Source organism: Dipodomys merriami, unplaced genomic scaffold (genome assembly GCF_024711535.1).
Source record: "Dipodomys merriami isolate MVZ:Mamm:240054 unplaced genomic scaffold, mDipMer1.0.p SCAF_11, whole genome shotgun sequence".
In the NCBI taxonomy this organism is placed as follows: Eukaryota; Metazoa; Chordata; class Mammalia; order Rodentia; family Heteromyidae; genus Dipodomys; species Dipodomys merriami.
This window is the reverse complement of record NW_027202382.1, coordinates 48,945,406-48,965,778: the sequence shown is the minus strand read 5'-3', so window position 1 is coordinate 48,965,778 and position 20,373 is coordinate 48,945,406. Positions and strand designations below refer to the sequence as shown.

General features: G+C 56.6%; 2 protein-coding genes across 6 annotated transcripts in view; both read left to right on the top strand.

The window, feature by feature from the left end:
- The window catches only part of Sec16a (SEC16 homolog A, endoplasmic reticulum export factor), a 40,955-nt gene extending 30,941 nt beyond the window's left edge, over window positions 1–10,014 (top strand). For 3 of the 4 annotated variants that reach the window (XM_070015068.1, XM_070015071.1, XM_070015067.1), the window contains 10 exons: window positions 904–1,056; window positions 3,148–3,225; window positions 3,419–3,475; window positions 3,624–3,735; window positions 4,102–4,239; window positions 4,568–4,662; window positions 5,383–5,457; window positions 6,001–6,060; window positions 6,753–6,830; window positions 8,531–10,014. In XM_070015068.1, coding sequence (XP_069871169.1) covers window positions 904–1,056; window positions 3,148–3,225; window positions 3,419–3,475; window positions 3,624–3,735; window positions 4,102–4,239; window positions 4,568–4,662; window positions 5,383–5,457; window positions 6,001–6,060; window positions 6,753–6,830; window positions 8,531–8,599 — 915 coding nt within the window. In that variant the 3' untranslated portion in view covers window positions 8,600–10,014. The remainder of the gene's footprint in view (window positions 1–903; window positions 1,057–3,147; window positions 3,226–3,418; window positions 3,476–3,623; window positions 3,736–4,101; window positions 4,240–4,567; window positions 4,663–5,382; window positions 5,458–6,000; window positions 6,061–6,752; window positions 6,831–8,530) is intronic. The other variant, XM_070015069.1, reaches the window with a different exon arrangement.
- A 729-nt stretch (window positions 10,015–10,743) lies between these two features.
- On the top strand, window positions 10,744–19,614 carry Inpp5e (inositol polyphosphate-5-phosphatase E). 2 transcript variants are annotated; one of them, XM_070015060.1, is made up of 11 exons: window positions 10,744–10,873; window positions 11,057–12,110; window positions 15,370–15,493; window positions 15,972–16,069; window positions 16,493–16,617; window positions 16,731–16,850; window positions 16,949–17,056; window positions 17,467–17,628; window positions 17,711–17,826; window positions 18,260–18,396; window positions 18,650–19,614. In XM_070015060.1, the coding sequence occupies exons 2-11, from the start codon at window positions 11,287–11,289 to the stop codon at window positions 18,780–18,782; spliced, it is 1,947 nt and encodes a 648-aa protein (XP_069871161.1). In that variant the 5' UTR covers window positions 10,744–10,873; window positions 11,057–11,286; the 3' UTR covers window positions 18,783–19,614. The 2 variants fall into 2 exon arrangements, with proteins under 2 accessions (XP_069871161.1, XP_069871162.1); XM_070015061.1 differs by lacking the exon at window positions 10,744–10,873 and adding an exon at window positions 13,293–13,575 and having other exon boundaries at window positions 11,926–12,110.
- Window positions 19,615–20,373: the final 759 nt, after the last annotated feature.

Here is a 20,373-nt window from a genome sequence, read left to right as displayed (position 1 = left end):
TTTTTCCACTCATGGCTGGTGTTTCCACTCATGGTCTACCACTTGAGCCACCCCTTCAGTCTGGCATTTTGTTGGTTAATTGGAGGTAGTCTTGCAAATTTACCTTGGCTGGCTTTGAACCTTAATCCTCAGATTTCAGCATTCCTGAGCAGCTTAGAGGCAAATGCCACCATTGCCCAGCCTCCTCTTACTGTTTTTTTTTTTTTTTTTTTTTTGTCAGTCGTGAGGCTTGAACTCTGGGCCTGGGCGCTGTCCTTCAGCTCTTCAGCTCAAGGCTAGCGCTCTGCCACTTGAGCTACAGCGCCACTTCCGGTTTTCTGGTGGTTTATTGGAGATAGGAGTCTCACGGTCTCTCCTGCCCGGGCTGGCTTTGAACCGTGATCCTCAGATCTCAGCCTCCTGAGTAGCTAGGATTACAGGCGTGAGCCACCAGCGCCCGGCTCTCTTACTGTTTTTTAAAATGCATGTTGAGCCAGGTGCAGGTGGTTCATACTTGTGATCCTAGCTACTCAAGAGGCTGAGATCTGAGGGTCCTGGTTGTAAGCCAGCCCAGGCAGGAAAGTTCATGAGACTCTTAATCTCCAATTAACCACTGAAAGAAAGCCATAAGTGGAGCTGTGGCTCAAGTGTAGCGTGCTAGCCTTGAGTAAAAAGGCTCAGGGACAGCACCCAGGCCCTGAGAAATGCATGCTGACAATCTAAGCAGTGTTGTCCTTGCTGCGTATGTTAGCATCATGTCACTCCTTGCTGGGAGTGGTTTCCATGTCTGCAGCTGACTAGGAGCCTCAGAGCATCTTTTCCCCCTGCCTTGCTTGGGAAGGCAGTTGTAGGAAGCACTTGCCTTAGCTTCTTTGGTCCCTCATGAGGAACTAAGTTGAGAGCCAATTCCTGTGTTGGGGACAGGGCACCTCAAGGACGGCGCAGGGCTTGGAGAACTCCCCGGTTTGGGATTATAACAGCTCAGCTTCAACACAGCCTGCTCCAGCTCTGACACCTACTCCTGAGACAAAGAGACCTGCACAGGCAGTCAGAAAAGAAGTCAAGGAACCGAAGAAGGTACAGCACAGCCAAACCTACCGTACCCGTCCACTTGGGCAGAGGCTGGGCAGGTGCCACGTGGGGAGGCTCGGCATCCTGGGGCAATTCTTGTAAGTCAGGGTGAAGGAAAATGCATTTGTGTGCATTTTAATTAAACCTTCTAGAGGTATAGCACATGCATGGTGAGCAGGTAAAGTGCAAGGCAGCTAGTGGAGTGAGCGTTCCTGTGTGTGAACAAACCCAGGTGAGTGAGGGCAGCAGCTCTATCCAGAACATGGCCAGCAGCCTCGTTCCCTGATACCTTGTAGTGGCTGCTGTGTGTGAGCCACAGTAACATTGCTCCAGCTCTGGTGTTTGGATTATGCTTCCTTTGAGGTCATCACAAATCATGGCACACAGATATTCTCTTAGTAGTCCATGGTAGTATTTTCCTTGGTTGCTCCCTGGAAAGGAGTGTGCTGTCACGGGGATTGTGTATGCTCTGTGTTGGGCAGGGCTGTGTGGTTTCTAAAGTGCTTGCGTTGGGTCTCAAAGGAGCAGGTTGTTGGCTGTTCACTGCTTCCCCAGCTTGGATTCACCTGGCATTTGGGCTCTGGAGGCCTTGTGGGCTGGTGATGCTCCACTGTGGCCGGCTGGCTTCGGCAAGGAGCAATAGTGCTGAAGCGTCTGTGCTGTCTCCCTCCTCACTTCCCGCCTAGTGCTTGCTCTGATTTTAACCAAGGCTCTTCCTGCGTGCAGTGCGGATCCTTGTCAGGTGTGGGCACCTCTCAGGCCTTCATGATCTTGATGGTGCCCGCAGAGCTCACAGCTGTGCATTTTAAGAGGGTTCAATTGGCTGGTTTTGTTTGGTTTTTAGCAAGTGTCTTGAAAATAAATATTTTAATTAAAACATGACTTAGGAGGCAAAGCACAATGCTTCCATTCTTTCTGTTGCTCTTGTGTTTCTTAAAAAGGTTTTGGTGGTTCTCACTCACTACGGGACCACATCCCCAGCCCCTCAGTACTCTACCACTGAACCATGCCAGCAATCCTTTTGTCTGTTGCAGGGCTTGACCTCAGGGCCTGGGTGCTGTCCCTGAGCTCTTTTGCTCAAGGCTAGAGCTCTACCACTTTGAGCCACAACACCACTTCCAGTGTTTTGGTAGTTAATTGGAGATAGGAGTCTTACTGACTTTCCTGCCCGGACTGGCTTCTAACTATGATCTTCAGATCTCAGCCTCCTGCGTAGCTAGGATTACATACATGAGCCACCAGAGTCCAGCTCCCCACCCCTTCAGTTTTGAAGTGAGCAGGCACTTGCAGACTCTGGACCAGGCCTGGTACCTTTTCAAATAGAACTTGGGGTGTCTGTGGCTGTGTTGCCCTTTTGGGCTTTGCTTTCCTGTTCAATAGAAGCCACCCATTGAGGCAGAAAGTACACACTGTGTCACCCAGGTTCTGTGCCGTGGAAGAACCCCGGGGCTTTGTGTTGAAGCCTCCTGATGGTCTACCTGCATGTACTCCTCAGTAGGGAGCATGAGACTTTCTCCAGGTTCAGCTGTGAACTGTCCTAAAGATACACATAAAACAAGGGGGTATGCCTCAGTGGTGGACCACTTGCCTGATATTCAAGAGGCCTTGGAGGCACTGCTAACATAGATACATGAGATAGAGCATCCTCACCCAACCCTTCTCCACTCTTTTTCTTTTTTTGTAGTCCTGGCGATCAAACCCAGGCTCCCTAGCAAGCATGCCGCCACTTCATCTATGCTTCTAGTCCTTTTTGAGATAGGATCTCACAAATGTATTCCTGACTCAATCCTCCCGCTTCTGCCTCCCAAGTATCTGAGATTAAAGGCTTGTACCACCACCCCCAGCTTTAACCCCTTTTAAATGCATAGTTGAGTAGGAGCATTAAGCACATTCACAGTGATGTACAGCATCACTGCCGTCCTTTCACTGACCACTTCATACTGACACTGTCCTCAGTAAACACTGACTCCCTGGCTAGCCCCTCTTCCTGTTTTGCCCTCTGTCTCTGTGGGCAGACTCAGACAGAATTTGTAAATTGTGCTGGGTGCTTTCCATACAACATCACCCTCAAGGCTTTTGTGGTGGTTTTATGTTTAGAGTGAGTCCTGGTTCTCTCGCTGGCTTCCTGGGAAGAAAAGGACAGAAGCTTATTTGCCAGATGACAAGAACAAATCAGTGAGTATCATGAAATGGAGCACAAAGTTGCAGGGTATTTTAAAGATTGCCTGTTGTTGGTGTGCTGTGCATCTGGTTCAGAATAGAATGTAAACACGTACTTGTCCTCAAGCTTAATGTTTCCAAAGTGATCAGATTCTGTTGCGCTGAGCTTTAATCTACTGATTTTTTTTTATTTTTAAAATCTTGGCAGATTGTTTGGGATGAAAAGAAAAACCAGTGGGTAAATCTGAATGAGCCAGAAGAGGAGGTAAGCTGCTCTTGGGGTGTCGGCTGCAAGGGGAATAAATCCCCTCCTTTGCTCTTTAACCCTCAGGCATCTTAACCCTCCCATTAGAAAGTCCTAACTGGGTTTCTGGGACACTTGGTGGATTTCTGAGCTGTTTCTCCCCCTGCAGAAGAAGGCGCCACCCCCGCCTCCAACATCATTCCCCAGGGCTCCACAGACAGCTCCTATTGGGCCCCAAGGGCCTCCCACAGCCTCCGTGAACGTGTTTTCTAGAAAAGCAGGTAATAGCCCCAGCATTTTTGGGTGATGTCTAGTAGAGCCGTTGAGCAGGCCCCGGGCAGCCTTCTGGTACAGTGCTGGAACGTTTTATGGAGGTAGACCTGTGGCAAGAGTCCATTTCTCCGTGCACATGGTACTCTTTCGCACCCGTGTTGATGACCCATGGGTGCAGAAGTGTCCCCTCGGTTAGAAACGCCCTGTGAGACGTGTGTGACATGGTGGAAATGCGTGGGCAACCTCCCAGAAGAGCACAGACGCAAGCCAGTGGGTTCCTTGGACGGGACCTCTCCTTCTCTGGGCCCCTGCTTGCCCTGCTGACATCGCGGGCTCCACAGTCACCTGGAATTTGTTTCTTCAACCCCTCGTAGGTGGGTCCAGGGCTCGCTACGTGGATGTTCTGAACCCAAGTGGGACTCAGCGGAATGAGCCAGCTCTTGCTCCTGCCGACCTCTTCGCTCCACTCGCCCCACTCCCAATCCCTCCTAATTTGTTAATACCCAATCCAGGTAGGCAGCACACACCTGAGCAGGTCCTCCTCTGCCTCCACTGGCTGACCTGACCAGTCTTTGTCTGGGAGCCTCTGGCCCACATCTCCCACTAAGAGTGGCTGAGCCAGCCTGCACTGTCTCAGCAGCTGTGGCCTCTCCTCCATGAAGGCCCAAAATGGGCCTCTTCCCTGTGGCCTCTCTTCCACGAAGGCCAAAGTGGGACCCTTCCCTGTGGACTCCCTGTGGCCTCTTCATGAAGGCCTGAAGCAGGAGCCTTCCCTGTGGGTTGTAAAGGATATCCTGGAGATTGGGAAGTGGTGATGGCCTCCTGCCCCCTTACTCACAGATGCAGAAGAGCCACAGCTTGCAGACCGGGCTGGCAGCAGGGGACAGGCTCCAGCTGGGGCTCAGCCCAAGCCAGAACCCAGCCCAGAAGCCCAGGTTAGTGGAGTACAATGAGATGGAAGAAGAAAGCCCAGGTTGGGCCTGCCTGCCATCCTGTCCGGTCCGACATCCCCTTCCCTTGTGCTTGTCTGTGTCGTGTGCGCACAGATGGCCTTCTGCTCTCACTGCTCAACGCAGAGGTCAAGCAGAAGTGGGGGCCCGGGGCCAGGGAGGGGGTGGGGATTGGTGTCTCATGGGGACTGTTCTGGAGATGAGTAGGGGTGATGGCTGCACCATAGGAAGTGCTTAGTGCACTGTGAATTGGGGTGGGCCATTTTATATGCATTTGGCCACTAGTTTTAAAGAATCGTAAAAAATTAAGCTACAACACAAATAAAATTGTCTGGCTGTAAGTAACGCAAGCTAGGGATAGCCTCACCTAAAAGGAACAGTGACTCTCCCACACACTGTGCAGCCCAGAGCAGGGCATCTGGAACGGGCCAGGCCTGGGTCAGCCTGGCTCCCGTTCACTACACTGTGGGAGAGGGCAGTGGTGATGGGCTTGAATCAGAAGGCCACGTGGGCCTCACAGCCATAAGGGCCGTGCCAGGCACAGAGTGGTTGTGCTGTCACCCTGAGGCAGAGCAGTGGGGTTCTGTAGGAGACCCCTTCTGCACGACATGTTTGGCTAGGTGCTGCCATTATTTTTCCTCCTGGTGAGAAAGACTTCAATTCCTTGGGGCTGGGTAATTGCCACCTCTCCTGTTTCCTTCACAGGAGCTCAGCTCTTCAGCTTCAGCCTCTGGTCCTGAACTCACACCCTCCAGACTGGATGGTTCCCAGGGAGGAGAGGTAGGGAGTGGCCTGGCCCGTTCCAGTGACCCTGTTCCTGCCCCACCCCTTGGTTGAGGCTTGGCAAGCTCAGCTTTATTGCCCAAAGGCAGTGTCTCCCAGCCTTTGAAAAGGAGTGCAAATGAACGGGAAAGGGCGCTGCATAGACTCAGAAACAACAAGGGCAGGATGGAGCAAAGTGCTTGAAAAACCTTATGTTCCTAGAAAAACACGACACTTGTTTGATCACCATTTAGGAGCTGTGAGTGGGGGGAGGGGTGGCATTGCCTTCCTTCCGTCAGGGTCTCCCTCAACGCAGCGTGACGTGACGGTGCTTGACTTGTGAGGTGTAAGTGGGAGCTCCCACTCCTCCACAAGACGAATGGTTTCTTAACAAGACCTGTGTTAAAGTAGGAAGAAAGCTAACTCTGGCTTTGCCCTGTTTGAATTCTGTTGATCCTAACGGCATCGTAAAGCTTTCGGAAGCTCACCTGGCGCCTGGGAGCGCACCGTGCATGCTGATTTTCACGTCTGTATCTTGTGTGTGTTCTTGCTGTTCCGTAGCTCTCGCGCTGTAGCTCAATGAGCTCGCTCTCACAGGAAGTGAGCCGGCATTTTCATCAGGTACCTGTGGCTGGCCGCTCTCTCTTTCCATGGGCTGGTGTGTGTAGTAGAATGTCCCTTTGAGAGTGCTGGTCCATCGTTCTACACACTTTGTCACTAACACACCTTTGTCTTAGCCAAGCCTTCTGAGATGTAGTGCTCCTTCCCCTAAGTGGCCCGTGGACGCTGTGGTAGCTTCCAGATGCCCCGTCTGGGGACTGACCCTGGGGTTCAGAGCGGAGAGTCTGTGGTAGCTTCCAGGTGCCCCATCTGTGAACTAATCCCGGGGTTCAGAGCACCTGGATGAGTTGGTTTTTCTACAAGGCAGGCCTGGCCTGACAGTGTCTCCCAGGTCAGGAAGCTCCTTTGGGAAGTCTGTGTGAGGCCAGCAGGACTGTCTGATGGCATCTTATGGGGGGTGGGGACAGACCTTGTCTCTCATCTGTGTATTGACACACACCTACTTCCGGTCTCCTAACTGCTTGGCCGACACTACAGGGCATCTCTCTGGCCTGCGCTGTCTGTGCACGTGGTGGTGTTGAAAGCATTTCGCTCTGCATGCTGCTTTGATCATTGCCACTCATAATGACACCAGTGTCGTCAGAGCTGCCTCTGCCCACGCTGTGGCTCTTCGGAGCATCAGCACCTTTCTGAAGAACAGCCTGTGTCTGCGCTGAGGCAGCAGTTGCTGAGGTAGCTTCTCTGTTTTGCAGGCTACCGGTGACCACGGCCCTGCTGGGGCCCCTCCCAGTGGGGCAGTGCCCTTCTACAACCCTGCTCACCTAGCACAGGTGAGTAGCATCTACCTTTGCCTGAGTCTGACTCTCTCACCTGCTGACTTGGCACCATGCTGCTCAGTGAATGTGTCTTTTCTTCCCCAGACTCTTCCTTTTCTCATCCAGAGTTGCTCACCCACAGAAGTGTGAGGAGATGGGCCGCTGGCCCCTCCCCCATCCCACACCTCTCCCACCCCCTTGGGTTCTCAGCCAACTTCCGCCTCCATTCATGCCATGCTCCCGTCACTGCTTTGGGATCTTCAGATTCAGGCCTTTTCTGGTGGCCGCCTCCACAGGAGGGGAGGGTCTGGACCCCCGGGGCCTTCTGCTCCAGCACTGGGTGTGGACCAAGTGAGCATCTTTCTCCTTCCTAGGGGGCAAGTGTGTGATGTGCGGCTTTTCACATTAGGATTTATGGCTCCTGCCATTATGGAGCCTGTGGCCACAGACTCCCATCTCTTCTCCACCCCCTGGGGCCTGCCTGAAGCTGCAATTGCTGGTGTAGAACCCTCCACATTGCCTTTCCCCGTTAAAACCTTTGTCTTGGTGGCGCACCTTCTAGGAGCTTCGTGACGTGGTGGTGACTTTGTAGGGAAAATACCTCTGTTGCCCTGGTCACTGGGTTGATGGTTGGGCTGGGTAGAATCCTTGGGCAGGAATTTGCTTCAGGACTGAAGCTGTCTTTGCATTTTTTTTGTGCCCATCATGAGCTTCCAGGCCCTTCATCCTCTCTCTGCGGCCTGGAGACACGACTCTGTTCTTAAGGCCGGTGGGCACTGCCCTACTCCCCGGGCCTGGTCATGTGTGTACTTGTGCCAGAGAACAGAGAAGTTCTCTGGATACTTTCCTGTGTTCTGTCTCCTCTGCTCTCTGTCTGTCTCTTGCCTGGGAGAATATAGTCTGGCGTGTGATCAGCAAGGCTGGGAGGGGGGGGCGCGGGAAGCTTTGTGGGAGAACAGGGAAAGGTTCAGGTGGACACTGGGCATTCTGAATGTGACATTTAAGTGACACACAGTCACATAGACTCTGCCGCAGCCACTTGCTAGGCCTGGCCTCCCTTCTAGTTCCCCCCTTTCTACAGTACGGACATTTGAACTCAGCTTCCAACAGCGAGGCAGCTACTCTACTGCTGAGACGCACCCCTAAGCTGCCCTGCTCATTCCTGACAACTCTCCTACTGGTTCTGGTGCTCCCTGCAACGGCCCCGCATCAGCCAGGGCTGTCCTGTCCCCAGTTATCACCAGTGTCCCCTTCATAGCTTCAAGCTTTGGTCATTTTTATCTCCCCTTTTCCTTTCAGCTGTAGTTCAGTAGACTAGATCCCTGCGCTTTGATCCTAATGAAGTCTTGAAAGGGGAGAAGAGCAAATGCTGGTGGTGTCTCCATTGGTACCTGACAACACCCATGCCATGTGGCACCATATGACCACAGGCCACTGTTCACCCTGGACTCACCAAGCAATTAGCTGGGCCAACTCTGCAGAATTAGCCTCATTCCTCATGGCCCTTAAAATAGCAAACTAAAATTGAACTACCTCTACAACCTAGAATAGTAGGAAACACTGAGTACTGAAATCTCAGTCCCTTCGAAGGAGATCTGGGGCCAGCTCTTCAGTTCTTATAGTTATGACCTGTAATCATTTGTCTGTGTTACCACGGGGTCCCTGGGCAGTGCCCAGTGGACATGTACAGGACGGTGCTGTTTCTTTTGTTGTAGGCCTCTGTCAACTCGGGGAATTCAAGACTGGGAAGAATTGGCCAGAGGAAATACCCGGTGTTGAACTAGCAATCACTCGTTCTGGATTCTCATTTGGAACCCCAAGATGACTGTTTCCGCAACCTGCCTCGGGTCTGGAGGCCTCCCGTGGATACAGCCGCAGCTCAGAGCCGGCCACACTGTGCGCCCCCTCCTTTCCGCCCATGTGTGTGAATTACTGCAAAACCAACTCCATTCTCTCAGATGCTGGATAGAATGAATCTGACAAAAGATCTTTCTCATAAAAGAACAGTGTTCCTTTCTGAGTCACTTACGATGACTTAAGAATGGTGATTCAGCCACTTGAGAGCCACTTGACGTGAGGCTGGGCAGGGCTGGACCACAGGAAAGTCCTGCTCCCTGTTCCTCTGCAACCAGGGCCTGCCTCCCTGAGACCCAGCTGAGAAGTAGTGCAGATGATTCCCATTCCCAGGTTCTTCCAGGACATTGAGAGAAGCATGAGTGCTTGACCCAAGTGGGGGAGCCCCAGCCCCAGTACACACCACGTTGGCAGCTCTTCCCTGTCTTGTGAGCTGGGAGGAGGCCACAGCCAAAGGAAGGGTGTGCTGGAGGGCAAGCAGTGGCCTTGGCTCACATCCAGGAGGGAAGCCCTGGTTTCAGAGTCTCACTTCAGCTCTCTGTGGCCTGTTGAGGACTGGGCCCAACTGCAGTGGCAGGCATGCTGAAGCAGTGTGGAAACGGGTTCCTGGCAGCTGGCCAGACTCCTCCCAGAGGAAGTAGCCAGGCTGCAAACCGAGAAACACTGCCCACCATGAGGGGTACCGTGTGCCCTCCAGCTCCTCAGCGCTCTTCTGAAGCAGACATCCTCAGAGGAGTCGGGAGCACCTATAAGGAGTGCTTGAAAGATTTCCTGGAGATGCTCTGGAACATGGCTTCTCTGCCACTGAGTTAATTCCCACGTGGGGACCTCCAGCAGCAACTCAGCCATATCGCCCTGCAGGAGAGCCGCCTCTGCACTCAGAGCTTTAAGGCTTCACCGACTGTTCTTACGACTGCCCTCGCTGTTGATCTAAAGAGGCCGAAAAAAGAGAAATATTTAAATATTTATAAAAATCAGTAGGTAATAATTTGGGTAGGTTCTGCTGGGGCAACATAAGCAGTTTGTTTGGTCTTTAAAATGTAAGTGTAGAAATTGTAGAATGTGGAATTAGCACAGCCCTTGCCAGTTTTCTGGTTCACTTCATCATCTAGGAAAGATCCCCCTCCTCCCAGAATAGTTTCCAGAATGTTCCATAGACCAGTATGCCTGGATCCATCCATTCCCACCAGTCACTGAGAAAGGCCCCCACCCTCCACTCTCTAGTCCAGCCCTGCCCTGGCTCTGTCCACTGCCAACCACTTTGATTCAAGAAGCTTCCTTGGAGGTGGGAGCTGCTATTTTTCCTAAATGCAAATAGTTAAATAAAATATTTTGGGCTCTCAAATACCTTACCCTGAGGCTTGTGATTTGTGGGATTACAAATTTTGACAACCAGGCCTCCAGATCTGCTAGGGTGCTGGGGGCACGGTGTGCGCTGGGTCTGATATCTGGCCGCATACGGGGCGGGCCTCTGCTGTGCGTGAGTCTGGGGGGAGGGGGGAGGAAGGGGGCCTCTGCCCCAGGGGCGGAGCCTTGCATGCCTGGAATCCGTCTAGGGCGGGGCCTCTTCACCAAGGGGAGGGGCCTTTGCTGTGCTTGAATCTCTGCTGTGCTTCAGTCTGGGGGCTGGGGAGGAAGGGGGCTGATGCCCCAGGGCCAGAGCCTTGGCTACCTTGAATCTGTTCGGGGCGGGGCCTCTGCCCTAAGGGGCGGGGCCCTTGTGGTTGAGTCTGTCTGCGCCCCGGCCGGGGCCTCTGCTGTGCTTGAATGGGGCGGGGGGGGGGGGGGGGGGAGGGGGGGAGGGAAAGGAAGGGGTCCTCTGCTCCAGGGGCGGGGCCTCTGCTGCCTTGAATCTGTTCGGGGCGGGGCCTCTGCCGCCTTGAATCTGTTCGGGGCGGGGCTTCTGCTGCCTTGAATCTGTTCGGGGCGGGGCCTCTGCTGCCTTGAATCTGTTCGGGGCGGGGCCTCTGCCCCGAGGGACCGGCCTGCCTTGCGGTCCTCCGGCCGCCAGGGGCCGCTGTGGGCGGCGCGCAGCCCGTGGCGGCGCGGGCCGGGCCGCCCCGCGCCTGAGCCCGGCCGGGACCAGGTTGGCCATTGAGCAGAGCCCGGCGACCCCTGCGCGGGGCGGCGGTTGTTGCTAGGGCCACCTTGGCCGTGCTGGCCCTGCCTCCCCCGGCGCCCGGCCCGGCGGAGTCCGACCTCAGGTGAGGGCCGAGGGCCGGGGGCTGAGGGCCGGGGCTGAGGGGGGCGGCCGCCGAGGGCGGGGCGGAGGGCCGGCCGGTGGGCCGGTCGGTTGGACACCCGGGAGGGGGCGGGCGGCGCGGCTCGCCCGCGCCCTGGGGCCTCCCGGAGAGCGGGCCCACTCACGGCGGTTTCCGGGCTTCCAGGCACCTGGGCGCCGCGCGGCTCCAGCCATGCGGCCTCGGCCCCAGAAGCGCCCCAGGCCAGGGAGGGAGCCGCCCGGGGTCTCTTCGGTGCGCGCCGCCGGCGCCCCCTGACGCGCATCCCGGACGCCGGGCGGGCACCGCGGGGCCTCCCCGACGCCGGGGCGGGTGCGGCCGGCACCGCGGGGCCTCCCCGGGCCCGGGCCGCGGGGTGCCGGCCGGCGGGCCCCACCATGCCGTCCAAGTCGGCGTGCCTGCGTCCCGGCGAGGGACCGGGGCCCACGGACGAGGCGACGCCCCCGGGACGGCTCCTGAGCGCACGCCGGGGCCCGGCCGGCTCGGGCGCCCCGGCCGCCCCTCTCGGCCAGGGCTCGGAGGAGGGCCCCGCGCCCCCCCGCAGCGTGCCAGCCCCCGCCGGCAGCCAGGACCCCCGAGCAGAGGCGAAGCCCGTCACCCCGCAGCCCCCCATGAAGCCCCGCCTGGAGCGAGCCCTATCTCTCGATGACAAGGCCTGGAGGAGGAGGCGTTTCCCGAACAGCCAGGAGGACCTGTCGGCCGCGGAGCGGGACGGCGCCAGCCCGTGCGCGGGCTCCCCGCACCAGGCCCAGGGCCCGGCCGCCCAGGGCCACGCCGCGCCCTGCCTGGGCCCGTCTTTGCAGGAGGTCCCGAAAGCCCGCGGGAGTGCGGGCAGTGAGGGAGGGAGTCCACCCGTGTGGAGTAACCGTCTCTCTGGAGGGGCCAGCACCTCCCCAGATCCCCTGCACAGGGAGGCCCTGCCAACCGGAAGCTCCCCGCCGCCCCCCGGCCTGCGGCCCCCACGCTCAGCGCCCGCGTCCGACCACCGCGCGGCCTCCGACCCTGCGAGTGCAGCAAATGAGGTTGACTCGGAGCACGCCGACCGCAAGCCGCGGGCCCAAAGCAAGCTGGTCCGGGCCCACAGCAGCCTGGGCACTTGCCGACCCCGGAGCCCCCTGGCCTCTGACGACCACCCGCTCCACGCCGCCCGATCCTCCTTCAGCCTCCTGGCACCCATCCGCACCAAGGACATTCGGAGCAGGTAGGGCCTGGATGGGGGAGGGGAGCAGCACCTAGCCTTACCCCGTGACCCCTGTTCTAGGGTCTCTAGGTGAGGGACCACACGAACACCCCATAGAGACTACCTAAGATGCACCGGCAGAGATTTAGGCAGGTCTCCCAGACACAATGTCCTTCCAGAACTTTTCCTTGGTGACTCAGTACCATCCAGGGGCACAGTGTACCTGTACAAGTGGGTCACTGTGCTCACTCCTTGTGTAAGCAGATGAGTCTGGACTCCAGCCCTCTTCTTGCTCCTGGAGTTTGTCTTTTTGTACTTTGTGTGAGATAGCATTCGGTTGTCAGGGGGACTGTTTTGTTTTGGAGTTTGAACTCAGGGCCTCTTGCTACTTCAGCATGCCTGCTTGCTGAGTTCTACTACTTCAGTGGCTGGTTATTTTGGAGATGGAGTCTAGCAGACTTCGCTGCCTCAGGCTTGGCTTTGAACTATGATCCTTAAGATCTCAGCGTCTGGAGTAGCTGGGATTACAGATGTGAGCCTCCGGCACCTTGTAATGGGTGTTTTTGTCAGAGCAATGTTACCTTGAACCTGATTTCCCCCACCCTACCCCCATTTCTTTTTTTCCTTGTTCCAAGGATTGAACTCAAGACCTCAGCTGGCTTGCTGGCTTGCTTACTCACAGCCGGCTCTCACTTGAGCCATGCCTCCATTCTCATACTGTTATTTACTAACTGTATTCTAGGAGCCCAAGGGTGCCACTGGAAGGGCTGAGCATGCTTCTCCCATGGCCTCTGGGCACAAGCTGGCATATTATCAGGATGTTTAGCCAGGTGTAAACCTGCTCACATAAGGAGAGCTGCACAGGCTGGATGCCCCTGTCCTCCGCCCCCCAGGAGATTTGGGGAGCCTCTACAGTATGCTGAGCTGCAGATGCTCCACATCCCAGATGCAGCTTGCTGAGCACACCCCTCTCAGCTTCTCGTCTAGTCTCACAGCCTGTGGATCAGGTCCCACACTGAGGATGTGCAGGTCCTTGTTTCCCAGCATGTCTGTAATGCTAGTAATCTATAGAAACTCACCTGATGGGAGCCTTTCTCTGCCCATGACAGCCAAGCACGGTCCTGGTACCCCTTTCCTGAAGCCAGAGTCTGCGTTCATCTGGAGTCCCTGAGCTCATGTCTCTCCTCCCCTTCCCCCTCAAAGTCCAGTCTCATCCTGCTGGGGCTGCCCTCAAGTGCCCACACACCAGATTTCAAGCGATCCCAGCTCTGGAGGCAGAGGTCCAGCGGCTCTGCCCCGCTGCCGAGAGCAGACGTCCTGGCTGGAGGCTGCATTACCGTGGTCATTGCACCCGGGCTCCCGCCCAGAGATGCCAAAGCAATTTCCTCTGGGGAGACTGTGTCCAAAAAAGCCACATTCTGAGGTTCTGGAGCCTCCTTTCCACTTCCTGTGGCCACGGAAGATGGGCCTGTGGTTGGCTCTGCAGGTGAGCCCTCCTCACCACACCGGAAGTGAGCCCCTGGGCCCATTTAGATGTTAGCAGACCAGAACCATCACCTCTGTTACACTGGTCACCATGGGGGGCCTTTTAAAGAGACTATCTGCACTGCCACAGTTCTTAAGTTGTGTGCAGTTTGATTAGCTTGACCACTTAGAAAATGAGGATTGAGCCTCAGCTTCCTGCCTTGGGGCGTGGTGGGTGAGGCAGGGCCCAGCACCTTCCTCCTCCCTGTGCTTTCTACCTGCCTGGGCTCTGGGCTTTGTGGAGCTTCCACGGCCATGGCCTGGTGCCTCCCTGCTCTGGGAGAGCAGCCATGGCCAGCTACAGCCAAGGGCGGTGGAGCCTGCTGGGCCTTAAGGACATAAACTTGACTTTTATGGTATTTTCATGGGACAAAATACTGCTTTTCTCCTTTTCTTAGCAGCATTGAGATTTGCGCCTCAGGGCCTTCTGGGTAGATGCTCTCCCACTTGACACACACACACACACACACACACACTCACACAGATCGGCCTTGACTGTCACCTCCCACCTGCCACCCTCCTGCTATGGCTTCCGGGTCACTAGGATTATAGTGTGTGCCATCACACCTAGCTTGGTTTTTTGGGATGCAATCTCACTAACTTCGGCCTTCGATTATCCTTCCTTCATCATCTCCACCTCTCTGGTAGCTGGATTGCAGCTGTGAGCCACTGTGCCTTACCTGTTTCCTTTTTCTCCATGTCATCTGTCAGCCTGATCAGTCTGTGCCTGTGGCTGTTGGAGGCTGCTGGGATGTTGCACACAGAAGACGGGGTGTCCTCACCCTGGAGGGTGTGGAAGGCGCTGCCTAGGCTTGTCATAGGAGCGTCTGGACGGGCCTACCCTCTAGCCATCTGCTCTCACTGTAGAGACCGCTCCTGGCTCAGCAGTACCCTCCTTTAGCCCAGGGCTGGTGCCAGGCGGAATAGAATAAAGTTTGGACAGTGTTCTGGAGGGAAGGCTTCTAGAAAGACGGGACTGTACAGGCAATGTGGTGGAGCACACGAGAACAGCTGGCAGGATGAGAAAGCCGGACACAGCCTCCCTCTGCCCCTAGGCAGAGCCTCCCCGTGCTGGAAAGAGTGGGTGGGAGGGACGCAGACCTGTAGAGTGGAGTGGGTGGCCACTGCCGCCGCCCCTGGTGGGGTCTACCTGGAGAGGGAAGGCGGGGGGGGGGTGGAGGAGGAGCAGGGCCCCGCAAGCCCAGCCACAGGCAACCATCACAGCCATTTCTATTTAGAAATAGCTGGAAAAAAATCAGGTTGCGTTCAGAGTTCAATGCCTGTAAATACTGTTTTCTGGGCACGCAGCCATGCGTGTTGTTCCTATGGGGTCTGTTGTGGCTCTTGCACCATAGTTTCAGAGCCACACAACAAAACAGAAACCGGATGGCCATCAGAGCTGTGCACATGCCGTGTGTCTGCGTGGCTGGCCGGCCAGCCTTGTGGCGTATGGGGCACCTGTGTGTCCTGCGAGGCCAGCTCTGGCATCTCCAGGGCCAGACGCCCTCCTGTCCCCAGCCAGCCATGCTGGAGATGTCACAGCTGAGCATGGGCTTGGTGTCCTGGCCAGGAGAAATCCCAGTCCAGGGCAGATGGCTCACTGGCATTCTGTGGGCATTCAGGTTGTTTCTTAGGGCCTCATAGCCCCAGGGACCATGAGTCCAGAGTCCCCATGTACCCCATCCTGAATGCAGGAGACTCTTGAGCTAGCTGAACGCTGTCATGCGAGAGCCCTTTGTCCGCTTTTGCTTTGCAGGAGCTATCTGGAGGGGAGTCTTCTGGCCAGCGGGGCCCTGCTGGGGGCTGATGAGCTGGCTAGGTACTTCCCAGACCGGAATGTGGCCCTATTTGTGGCCACCTGGAACATGCAGGGCCAGAAGGTGAGAGAGCTGGAGTGGGGCGGGCTTGGGTTCAGGGGCAGCTGCGCCTCAGGGGCGGGAACTCCTGGCCCTGGTCCAGCCCCTGCCCGCCACACTGCATGTGTGTGAGGAGGGCAGCTGGGTACCCCCTCTGGCCCCCAGCCATACCTCCCACCATGAGTCTCCATGAGAGACCAGTGTTGGGCATGCCCAATGGTGTCTGCGCAGAGAGACGGTCAGCCCAGGCTGGGGGGTACACGGCAGGGAGGAGCCACGCATGGGGTGAGGAGTTGCTGGGAGACAGACTCATGCTTTGGGGAGGAAAAGGGAGCTGAAAGGGAGCTGCCTTCACTTGAGCCCTCTGGGAGGCTGTATGCCGCCGGGCGCCAGCTCCTTCAGAAGAGATGCCTCATAATCGCCTCCTGGGCAGAGCAGGGACTCGCACGCTGGCCCAGGAGGCATCTGGCAGCCCTGGTGACCCCGCGTGTCTCCTCTGCAGGAGCTCCCAGTGAGCCTGGATGAATTCCTGCTGCCCAGTGAGGCCGACTACACCCAGGACCTGTACGTCATCGGGGTCCAGGAAGGCTGTTCCGACAGGTAGGGTGCAGGGCACCTTGTGATTACCCCTGGGCAGCAAACCCTGGTGAGCACCACGAGGCTGGCCGGTGTCCCGAGAGCACAAGGACAAGCCGAGAAGCTGAGACCCAGTGGGCTGTACAGGCAGCCTCCATGTCTGGTGAAATGCAAACCAGCCTCTTCATGAACAGTGGTTTGGGCCATTTAAAGCCCATGATGTTAGGGGACCAAAGGCTCAGAGTAGAGCATCAACCTAGCAAGCCTAAGACCCCAGAAAATCAAATCCAAGTACTGCCAAAAAAGGTGAATAAATGTCTCCTCGTGCAGCCTGATGAAGCAAAATCAGGGAGCCTCCTCTGGTTGCTCCCTGGGGCCGGCCGGGGAGGAAGGGGGAAGTGGGGCTGAAAGCCCTTGTGTCCCCAACTGTCCTTTTTCCTCCTCCAGGCGGGAGTGGGAGACACGCCTGCAGGAGACGCTGGGCCCCCGGTACGTGCTGCTGTCCTCCGCCGCGCACGGGGTGCTGTACATGTCCCTGTTCATCCGCAGGGACCTCATCTGGTTCTGCTCGGGTAGGTGCCAGCAGCACCCATCCAACCTCGTGGGGGGGGGGGGGAGAGAACATGCGGCATGCCCAGCCAGGCACGGCCCCACTGCCCACTGTCCCCTTGCCCCCGTCACACAGAGGTGGAGTGCTCCACTGTGACCACTCGGATCGTGTCTCAGATCAAGACCAAGGGGGCCCTGGGCCTCAGCTTCACCTTCTTCGGCACCTCCTTCCTCTTCATCACCTCCCACTTCACCTGTAAGTCACTGCCTGTGAGGGGCAGCTTCCTCTCCACCCTAGATGCATCAGAGGCCACAGGTGCCAGGCCCTGCCCCACCCCCGTTCTGTTCCCGCAGCCGGAGACGGAAAGGTGGCCGAGAGGCTAATGGACTACGCCAGGACCATCCAGGCCTTGGCCCTGCCCAGGACTGTACCAGACACCAACCCCTACCGCTCCAGTGCAGGTGAGGACTGTGACCTCTGCCCCACACTCTCTGGGGGCTCTGGAGAGGCAAGCTCTGCCGAGCACAGGAAGTTTCCCACTGAGACCGCCGTGCACTGGCTGGGCCCAGCTGTTCCTTGCTGACCACTGGCTGTGCTTAGCTGGGCTGGGCAAAGGAACTGGAAAGACGTGGTCCATCCCATACCCATCAGGACAGCTGTTGGAGGTTTGGGGGACTGCTTGGGTACCCTTTGGATCACCTGCCGTGGGCTCAACTCAACCACAAAGCCTGAGCAGCGCCCCTCTGATGCTCCTGCCCATCCCCGGAGCTGCTGCCAGGCTGTGGTTCTGGGGAGTGGAGCACAGATGAGTCCCCTTTCGTGGCCTGGGACTCACGAAGGCCAGCGCCATTCTCTTTCCCTGTGTGCCCAGCGGATGTCACCACCCGGTTCGATGAGGTGTTCTGGTTTGGAGACTTCAACTTCCGCCTGAGCGGAGGGCGCCGGGCAGTGGAGGCCATCCTGAAGCAGGACCTGGAGGTGGACGTGCCAGCCCTGCTGCGGCATGACCAGCTTACCCGGGAGATGAAGAAAGGTGGGTGGTGTGAGGCCGGGCAGCCGGGGGCCAGGCAGCGCGGCTCCCCGAGCTTCTCTAACCACCTGCGTGCTCCTTGCAGGGTCCATCTTCAAGGGCTTCCAGGAGCCCGATATCCACTTCCTCCCGTCATACAAGTTTGACATTGGGAAGGATACTTACGACAGCACCTCCAAACAGAGAACCCCCTCCTACACGGTATGGTCCCAGCACTGGTGACTGCCACCAGCCTGGGTGGCACTGACACATGACATCCAGCCAGGCAGCTGCCTTGAGGCCAGCGACTACCTGGCCAAGTGTGCGTGGGACAAGGCCTCTCCGGGCCACATGGCTGGGCGCAGCTCATGTCCTGCCGCTACATGGGCCCTGGCCCTGGGCCCTCGTTCCATACAGCCCCACCCCTGGAAGGAGTGAGTGGGAAGCCCTTGCACCCAGCTGGTCTTGCTCTTACCAGCCCAGGTCTCGTGCTGGGCATGGCATGGTTTAGAGACAGTGGGGCAGCCACAGAGGCAACACAGCCCCCACTGCTGCCAAAGAGCTGGGTGATCTGGGGTTGGCAGGGCCCCGGGGGCTCACCGTGCAGAGGGAGCGGCCAGCACTAGCTCTGCTCCTGCTTCACTGTCTCTTAAAGGACCGAGTCTTGTATAGAAGCCGCCACAAGGGGGACATTTGTCCCTTAAAGTACTCTTCCTGCCTTGGCATCAAGACATCTGACCACCGCCCTGTGTACGGCCTGTTCCGGGTCAAAGTGAGGCCAGGACGGGACAAGTAAGTCCCTCTGGGTGTCTTCCCGCACAGCAGTGGGCTGGAGCTTGGGCTCCAAGTGGCTCCTGTCTTGAGTGGGGTGACCCTTCCTGAGTTGGGGCACCAGCAGCCCTGTGGTCACTGTCCCATGAGCCCGCGGTGCATGCAGAAGCTTGCCCTGTGACCCCGGCTGGGCCCTTTGGGAACAAGCACAGGGCTTTAGATGAGAAAGTCCTAGTTCCTGCTGGGCGCTCTCCTGACACTTCCTCCTCCACAGCATCCCACTAGCTGCCGGCAAGTTTGACCGAGAACTGTACTTGATAGGAATTAAAAGACGGATTTCAAAAGAGATGCAGAAACAGCAAGTGCTGAAGAACCAGAGCTCCAGCACTGTCTGTACTGTTTCCTGAAGTCGCTCACTGGAGACGGGTCATGGCAGCCCAGGCGAATGTTGGAGCACAGGCCGCTGCAAAGGCAGAAGTTTGCTCTTGGGCAACTCCTGCCCCTTTGGGAGTCCTGTCCTGCTTCCTCACAAGCAGCAGCGATGATGGGCAGCTGGGGGGGGGAGGGGCTGTGGCCACACCCACAGCTGTCGTGGGGCAGAAGTGGCCTGCCTGTAGCTGGGTGAGCGGTTCTCATTTGGCACGTCCCCGTGGGCACATGGCAGGCCTTTGCCTCCAGGGGGAGCCCCTCAACCCCCACACAGCTGTGGACGGAGCGAGGTGCCTCCCCTCAAGCCCACTAGTGCCAGAAGCCTCTCCTCCGTTCACTCACACCCCAAATGAGAGCCTGAGTTTCTAGGTGTCCATGGAGAACCCTCACACGGGCACACAGGCACCCGGGTCAGGGCTGGGCATCTCCTGGACACTCAGACCCAAGCTGCCATGAACCCTGCCACCAGAGACCAAAGCTAGACACTTGAGGATGTTGCCCGGCATCTCTGCTAGGCTACATCTCAGGGCTCCGACCCCCCAACCCCCACAGGCCAAGCCCTGCCCTGTGAAACTTGGGTTCTATGGATTGCCACCATCTGCTTTAGTGACAGCAGCCACAGAACGGGACCACACCCTAAGTCAGACAGCTCCATCTTGCTTCCCGTCCCTAGAGCTTAAAACCCTCTGCTGCTCCCTTGAGTGTATTAAAACCTAGGGATAGCCACACCAGTCTTCTAAAATTATTTATTTTTCCATATTTATATTTTTAAATAAATGTGTATATTGAATTGTGAACTTTCTAGCCCAAGGCTGAGTCTTCGAAGGAAGTATCTGTATACAGGCCCTTTTCATTCTCAAGGCTACAAAGCGCCAGTCTGCTGCTCAAGACACACGCAGGGTTAGCCAGGAGGGGCCGCTGCTCCAGACTTAACTGACCCGAATTGCAATGACTTGCAGTCCAAACAGACCCCACGTGAAACTTGTTAGCATCGGCCTCTACAAACACGTAAACTTGAAGGCAATGGCAGCTGTGACCAGGGCGAGGTCATCCCTCAAACTACTCAGATGGCCAGACTGTAGTTTTGCTTGATTCCAAATAAATCAGCAGTCTGTCTGCAAGGTTTTTGTGGTGATGAGGCTTGAAATGAGGATTTGAAGGATTTTTCTGTCAGTCATAGGGCTTAAATTCTGGGCCTTACTTGCTGTTCCTTGGCTTTTTTGTTCAAGGCTGGTGCTCTACTACTGGTTTTTTGGGTGGGTGGCTAGCGATGACAATCACAAATTTTTACTGCTTGGGCTGTCCTCAAACCTCAAGTCTCACATCTCAGCCTCCTGAGTAGCTAGGATTACAGGTGTGAGCCACTGACACCCTTTACAGGCTGAGCCAAACCCTTCGGACACTGAAGCACCTTAGTTCCGGCTGAATCTTGGGAAGTTATTACTCACATCTGAGGAGGCCAAGTGTGGTGACTGAACTTGACACTAACATTACTCACAGCATTTCAATTGGAAAGTTAAAAATTCAGGTTAATAAAAATCTAACCAGGTGTTCAAGGTGTCTTTAAAA